Genomic DNA, 8,449 nt, shown 5'->3' with positions numbered 1-8,449 from the left:
TTTTAATCTCATCTAAGTGTGAAAAATGATGGCCCTTTAAGGTTCTTGTTAATTTTGGAAACAGAAAAAAAGAATGCATTCCGGTCTGAGCTGCTGGAGATGTCAATCATGTGAGGGTGTGTGAGGCGTGCTTGTGTGTGTGTGTGTGTGTGTGTGTGTGTGTGTGTGTGTGTGTGTGTGCGCGCGCGCGCGCGCGCGCACACACGCTTCCTTTTCTGAAAAAGTCTTTGGCCAATTTTGTAGGGTAGCAATTTAACCTTTTACTTATACCATTGATATTCCAACCTGGTGTTTTTATTCTTTGAAAATGTCAAGAAATATTTTTTAAAAAATGACTGGTAAACCTAGAGCATGTTTCTGAAAAATTTTACAAATCCTACAAATGGGACTAAGGTAACTATAAATTTAAAAACAAGAAATGAAGTCAAATTGCAACTTTCACTTTGTTCCATAATTTTCTGAATACAATACCAGCTTAAGTACATTTTTTTAATAATTAAAATACATGTACAATGGAAAATATTCACCAGTGACGAACATTTCGAAATTCCTTACTGAATTTACTTCTGTTATATTCCAATCAAATTTAGTTTTCCCTAAAACATGTAAAATTAAGCTAATGACACCCTTGCCATCAAGTGAGATGCTATAAATACTGTTAAATCTTCTCCAATAATACTGTATAACTTGCCTGTGAAAGTTATATTTCTTGAAGTACCAATTCTTAGCTGCCATAAACAAAGTATTTTCTGTTAGAAAAGCCTTTACACTGTGTTACAGTTTTGATATGTCAGATTACTTACACATACAGAAAATTATTTTTATTTTATAAAGGTCACATAGTCAGAATTTGATAATATTTTTCTCTGTGTATAATTACACCTTTCAATTTGAAAGTATTCTCTGTTTGTCAGTGCACGAATTTTAAGATTGGTAGCTGACAGAATACTATTAATATGTTGCAGTCTCTAAGTGTACTTCCTGTTCAGGTGAAAAGGTAAGAATATTAGTATATCAACATAAAGGCACATGGCACCATCACCAAATTTTCATTGTGGCAAGACACTGATGGAAAAAAAATTCTTCTGTTCTCTTTGCTTTCAGTATTCCTAATGAAACACAAACTTCCTTACATATTAAAACAAATACTGAACACTTCAAACTTAATAAACAAGCCTTTTGATGTATTAACAACAAGCCAGTCAGTCTCCAGGAGGAGAATTGCGCAATGGAAACATAAGCAATTTTGATTGCATAAAAGAAAGATCAGGGAAAGCATTCAGCACAGCAACTGCATCTTGTGAAAGACCCTCATGTCTATTATGAGAAGAGGGCACAGGTCCAAGTGGCGCAGAAGTCAACAGGTCTTGCATTAACTGTCTTGGTGCACTTGTCATTTCTTCTTGTGTTGAACGATGACAATTTTCAGTCACACTATTGGGCTCAGCTGCTAAACCTGAAAAGGAAGAGAATAATTACAACTTAAGTTTTAATAAACTGATAATGAGATTTAGAGATAGTGCCTACAGTGTTCACCAGTCAAGGTAGCCATCTGAAACTTAAAACTAGGTTTTGGTGCAGGCATGCAATGTACCTGGGGTTTTTGCAGCATTCTGTTTTTCCTCTTTTATAAATAGTAGAATAATAATCACACAGACAAGTTTATGTTTTACCATGATAAAATGTACTGACCTGTATTATATACACAGGGATTTGCACAATCACTATATCTTTAAAGAAAATGCGCTTTACTTTGGTGGAGCTCTGTTTATTACTATTCTTATTATTTTTACCAGCAATATAACAACCAAAGGCAACAAATATTCAACATATGCATGTTGCACCTTCTCCAAGTGACTCAGTGTCTGCAAATGTTGTATGAAATGAATGGAGGGTACAAATTTTTGCTGCTAATATAAATATTTTTGATACTTACGTGAAATGCTACATAAAGTTACTTTTTTTAAACAGTCATGAACATTATCTCTGTCTTGTTACAACTTACATACATTATTTTTATTTCTTCTAGACACAATCACAGTAACACACTTAATTATGACTGTTTTGGCCATATATTGGCCATAAGCAGCAAACTGCAAAGAATATTTACACAAAATGCACTGTCATAACAATTGTAGGCACAATAAAAAAAAGACAAATAATGCACCACTTAAATATCAGCTGTATGAAACCAAATAATGTTACTATCAAATAAAAAAAGTAACCAAAACAGTGGCAACTATTTGAAAGTTTACATCTTTGCACATGTGTGGAAACAATATGCTTCTGTGTAATATGCAGTTAGTGTGTCACTCCACCCTACATATTGCAACAATCTGGGATCCTCCTCGGAGTGCTGCCTACAAGGCGGTCAAGACACTGCTGCTCAAGCCTGTCCTCCAATAGTGGCCCTCCTGTAGTCATCAAGTGTGTGAGAGGGATGCTACAAGGAGCAGAAAATTCCAACAAGTCCCAAGCATGTTCAGTCAGGTTCATCGCAGCAAGTATTGCTGTCCATTCCCTTTGGTTGTTTCATGTCACCTGAAGGAAGGTGTTCAAGAGGGGAGCGCCGTCATTCTTGTATATTACCATCTTAAAAGACAAACTCATCACCAAAATACTGACATTAGAGCTGGTCAATAGGTAGGAGGATCCTGCAGATGCACAAGTTGACATAATTAAAGTAGCTGATATGGTAGACTGTAACATCACTACAACAATAATCTCCACTGTGTTTGGCACTGAAACACACAGGCTTGTTTACTTTGTGTCTCTAATCTTCTATGATGTTATATTTTGAGGCAACTCTGTTTACCCACCAAGAATATTCTTAGACTGACCTGTGGTGTCAAGTTTGCAACCTCTGCGTAGGCCGTTGTTCAGACATCTCAGAACACTAATTCTGCCAACCCTATACATATGTTCAACTGCGGAATTATTTGTTGACATTACCGACTTGTTGAAAACAGACTGCAATATTTGTTCAGTGAAAGTGACTGTATGCCTGAGATGTGTATCAGTATGTTACTGCCTCCATTCTCATCAACGAAGAGGATCCACTGCTCCAATTTTCATTCCAGATGTTTCCTTGCTCATGACATTTGCATACCGCTGAGCAGGGGGCTTTGTACCATAGCTCATAAAGGAAGCAGAGATGCAGAACTGATCGTAAGCAGACTGTTGTGTTCTGTTTGGGTCAACCTTGTCGCCCTAGTTTCCTCCTAAAATGAATTGTCCACTATTGGGTACCCACAAGCCATAATTGAAGATAGTAATCACTAGCATCTGGTGTTGTTGACCGCAGATGATCACCCTGATGCACATTTTGTGCCTCATGAGAATGACAATGTCCAAATGATATCACTGTGGCATGTGTCAACTTGGTGATCGATTTCCATTGCTGAAAACCCTTTTTGCCACAAAAGTAATGCAGTGTACACAATCTAAGCTTGAAGTTATCCTTTGAAGTATGTTGACAAACTTAACAGTGTACTCAGGCCACTTTGTCCCTTTCTTCATTGGAAACATTGTCCTCTACTGAACTACACTGAGACTGCAGGTTACTTTTTTCTCCAGTACATGAGAGTCGGTGCATAGAAATATTCTGTACTTAAAAAGAGTGTTCAGAAAATCAATCTATGCGAATCATGAGTGTGGTGCAAAACTTTTTTTCTGAGCAGTCTCTAACGAAAGGATGGGTGGTTATATAAACAAAAAATGGAATTAAGTCCCAAGCCATAGATCTAAACAAATGTTGAATAAACAACTCATTAAATGTTGTGCTTTAGCAACGGAGGTGGAACATAAGAAATAGCAACTCTGACACAGTATATGTCCCATTAAAAACTGTTTTAAACTCCATCGGGTAGTTAGAGAGAGTACTATTAATATTTCATAAAAGTAACTGGGAAGCTATTGCATGTGGTGATTTCAACACTGATTGGATTTTGAATAGTGTTACATGACAACACAGAGCTAGCAAAGATGGGACAGGCACACTGAATTATCTTCAGTGTTAATAAACAGCATCAGCTGTATTTCGTCCTTTATTTTTAAGTCGCTACCTGTTTCATGGCACTAAAAGTCACATCTTCAGGTGAATGTCTGCATAACAATAAACCAAGAAGGAATAACAACCATGAGGCATACATTGATACAATAATTTTCTTAAATTATTTTAAGATATTTAAAATTAAAATACTATTAAAAACTTTTACATGAAAAAATTAAAATATTTGTACTCACTTAACTAAAACATTAAAGCCTAAAGGCTCAGAACTTTGTACCCAATATTCGTTGCCTGTCAGAACAAAATAACAGAGATCAACAAATTAATCTATCATTGATTGGTCATTTCACTGATGTCATAGGACAATCCTTTCTCTCAAAATAATGTTTCTTTCTCATTTTAAGTAATATCAGAAAGGGTGTGCACTCTAGGACAAAAGTCAAAACAGGAATCAGTGACATCCTGATGAATAATCTGGTGGATGAGTTGAATGGCTTACTCAAGAACATTCATTCAATTTACTACTCAGAACAATGAGGAGGGGACATTACCATATCTGGATCTTCAGATCACCTCATGCAGCACTAAAGCCGCATTTGATATTTGCAGAAAGGCAAACACCACTGATTCATAACCTCCAACCACCCTATCAAGAAAAGGTCAGCCTTTAGATTGCTGTTAAAGGAAGCCTTCAATAGAGACTTTCAAATTATATGGTACACAGCCTACAAAAATGGTGATAGCAGTGAGTTCATCAATGGTATTAACAGGGGTATCCCTCTGCTAAGTCCTCAAAGTTTCGTCTTGAACTTGCGTGAATCCACAACAAGTAATCAGCAGGATGATGAGATCCATGATTTGGAATCACATCACAACGACTTAGCCCAGATACAATTAGCAGCGGGCACTGTACGACGCAACCAGACTTGTCAGCAATCACCTCAATGGCAGTCTCAGTAAGACTGCATTTGCAATGCACACTCCCAACTTCAGAAATCTCAATATACGGAGGGGAGGGGAGTTTATTCCTGGTTTCTATTTTCCTTGATCTACCTGCTTCATGCAGTGGTATGCAAGTTTTTCTGCAATCTCCTTCTTACTTCAAATGAGATTTTTCTCACAACCACTTATGTTTTGTTTCAATATAGAATTAACTCCTTTGAGCTCACCCATCTAGTGATGTTTCTTTCTGATTCTTCCTTTACTCATTGATCTGCTGTCCGCTCTGTTTTGTGTAATTGTAAAGTTTTGCAATCAGAGTAGATAGCATAATTTGTGTCCTTCGTATGTCTGGCCACCAACTCAACCATAATTGTCCAGCATCATGCTGGTTATCTCAACTGTATTGTCCAGCATCATGCCAGTTTCAACCCGAGCAACCATTCATTTTCTTATCATTTTTCTGTTTTAAATGCATAAATTCATTCTCAAATTGTTTTATAACCACGGTGCTTATGTGCCATGAGTAATTTTTACACACTGTTTCAACAAATATTATTTTACCAGATCAAACTATCATTCAGTGACCATTTAAGTAAATTATTCAACTGAAATGTCCAGGTGCTCCTGCCAATGAGCAATGGGCGAGGTCCCTGACAAGTTCTGGAACTTATCAAACAACATTTTCCAATGTGCATGGCAGCTGATTTTTCAAGTAGCCTATTAGCTTCATGGGGGTAATCTATCGTTTATAGTATCTGGGGTGACAGATTCAGCATCAGTCTAACCTGCACACCCATGGAACACCTGAAAAGCAAGAGGTTATGTTCACAGCACACACGGTTCCTGGCACAGCTTTGAACAAAGAAGTACCTGGAGGAATGATTCTTCTTTGAGACACATGATCAAGTATATTTTAATGCCCAGGAAAGAATGAAAATATTTGTACAAAATGTAAAATACATAATATTATCAAAGAAATAAAGCAATATCAGAGAGAACAAAAAAAAGAAAAAGTAGACTGGACAGCAAATGAGAGAATAACTGAAACCAAACACCAATATGTATAAAAAAGGAAATGATGCTTGGGAAGTCTTAAGAAGAGGTGACTAGACCAATTCTGTCACAGCTCACTCAAATACACATGAAACATTTTGAGTCCTCTGCTTCTGTATTTTAACACACACTAAATACTGACAAAAATCAATTGCAACAAGAGGAAAGAATGTACAGGGTGACACAAAAGTCCAATAACATTTGAAAATTCAATACTTCAATGAATAATGAAGAGGAGTAAAAATTGACACACAAACTTGAAATGACAGGAGGTTTTACTGAAACCAAAAACTGTACAAAATGGCCAACAGATGGTACTTCATATGATACAAAACAACAAATGCTCAACATACCTGTAGTCTACATATACGAAGACAGTAACTTGTTCTCGAAAGAACAGTTACTGTTGATGACCGTGCAGCTTTTCCCTGGAATAAATGATAACTAACTGAAAACCTCAGCTGCTGAGAGGTGGTGTTGATATACCTCGATGTGGACAGCTGAAAATTTGTGCCTGTAGTCAATGGACAATGTTGTGAACAGTACTGTACAGCATACCAGTAGGTGTGGTGAGGCATTCCCATTGGACGTTGTCTTTTAGCATCCCTAATGAGGTTGGGCAACTGAGGTAGACTTTTAACTTGTGTCTAACCCACCACCTATTGACCAGTTTTTGCAATCTTTTGGTTTCAGTAAAACCCCATATCATTTCGTGCATCTTGAACTTTACCTGCCTGTCTACATTATTCCATTAATTAGTGCATTTTCAAATGTTAATTAATTTTTGGGTCACCCTACATATAAGGTCAATAGTGGCTAACCGAGGAGTGTTAATTAAAAGAAAATTAAGTGGTAAGTTATTTACATACACTGAAATGGTACTTGCGCTTAATAACTAATTCAATGTGAGTCATATAGATAATGTACAAGAAAACTGCCATACATATTGGTGATTGCAAGACTGTGATTGTAGAGCAAAATGCAGAAGATAGATATCGAAGAAACTGGCAAGAGATTTTGTTCAGACACAGCTCCATTTCAGGCAGTGTATTTGAAGAATGTTACCAGTTTCTTTAATCGAATACTAATAAATTCACGAACGGACAAGGATGCCTCACGAGAAAGTGTACCGAAATACTGAAAAATTTCAACCCGGGGCACTAAGAACGACGCCTAATATATCAACGCAATATACCTATAAAATTTCAGGAACTCTTTTCCAGAGGATTTACGAATAATCTTCAACTCACTGTTTATTTCTTCCATAAAGATTTAGTCTAATAATAGCTTGTACAGTGCACATTTTCCATTTCTCAGGAATGGAACAAGGGAAGAGCCTCAGTGTATATCACAATGTAAGCTCTCCCTCCTACTGAGCAGTGAAAGAGTGGATTGCAGTTTGTAAACATATACTAAGAGTGCACGTCTCTCGCACAGGCCCAGACGAACAATTCAACTGTATCAGTAGCGAAGAAGATGACACGGTGGGATCGACAGAAGAGAGAATTCTTCACTGGCGAGTAAACATAACTACTGCCTTCCACAGTGACTACTGAAGACTAACACCATTAGTCCCCACCGAATAATCTTACAAAGTGTTAAGCCTACTGAACCGGACAACGGAAAACTTTGGCACGAAAATGAGCATAGGATGTAAAAAAACAATACTGAAAGCCTGTCCTATGTGGATGTGAATCAGAGTCAAAAGACACGAATTAAGAATAATTATACAGAAAAGAACATCCTTTGGCAGATAAACAAAAACAAAACATACGAGTGCAGGCTTTCTCGGCGAATTTTGCAGGTTGTCAGCCGAGAACTCTGAAGACCGGCCAGACAAAGAGAGAAGACAGGCCGGATGAAGACTGAGCGATGGGCTGTGCATTCTGGCCACACGCGGCTCCTCCAACAGCCAACATCATCAGAATTCTCCACAAACATCAAATGAAGACCGTTTTCCGCGCAGTGGGAAAAATCAGAGACCTTCTCAGTTCGACCGAGGATCCACCAGGTCTGGCGGCACTTGGCGTGTACGAGATCGGATGCGAATGTGGGACGCGATATATAGGACGGACGCAGTGTCGCATCTCATGGCGCCGCAACGAACACGTCGGGCACGTACGCTCGGATCGGACCGCCAAATCTGCTGTGGCAGAACGTAGAAGCGCACCTTTGATTTTGTGGACACGAAGAAAATATGCAGTACGAACGGATTTTGGGACTCTGTAATCGAAGAGTCCGTAGAAATACGGTTACACTACAACCTGATCGACTGCGACAGTGGCTACCGTCTCGGCACGGCCCGGAAGCCTGCAAACGGGAAAATCGGAGAAGAACGTTCCGTCCCACCGAGGGCCAGAACACTAACCCCGCACATGTGTCCCCCCCCCCCCCCCCCCCCCTCACCGGCCACTCCGAGCGCATCAGGCAATTCCGTGGGTGCGC

General features: G+C 38.5%; 1 protein-coding gene across 4 annotated transcripts in view; it reads right to left on the bottom strand.

Annotated features, from left to right (window-relative positions):
* Positions 1-437: 437 nt before the first annotated feature.
* Positions 438-8,449, bottom strand: part of LOC124600874 (aftiphilin) — a 61,353-nt gene continuing 53,341 nt past the window's right edge. For all 4 annotated transcript variants that reach the window (XM_047136198.1, XM_047136199.1, XM_047136200.1 and 1 more), the window contains one exon: positions 438-1,456. In XM_047136198.1, coding sequence (XP_046992154.1) covers positions 1,203-1,456 — 254 coding nt within the window. In that variant the 3' untranslated portion in view covers positions 438-1,202. The remainder of the gene's footprint in view (positions 1,457-8,449) is intronic.

This window comes from Schistocerca americana, chromosome 1 (genome assembly GCF_021461395.2).
Source record: "Schistocerca americana isolate TAMUIC-IGC-003095 chromosome 1, iqSchAmer2.1, whole genome shotgun sequence".
In the NCBI taxonomy this organism is placed as follows: domain Eukaryota; kingdom Metazoa; phylum Arthropoda; class Insecta; order Orthoptera; family Acrididae; genus Schistocerca; species Schistocerca americana.
The sequence above is the reverse complement of the archived record's forward strand: the minus strand, read 5'-3'. Positions and strand labels throughout refer to the sequence as shown.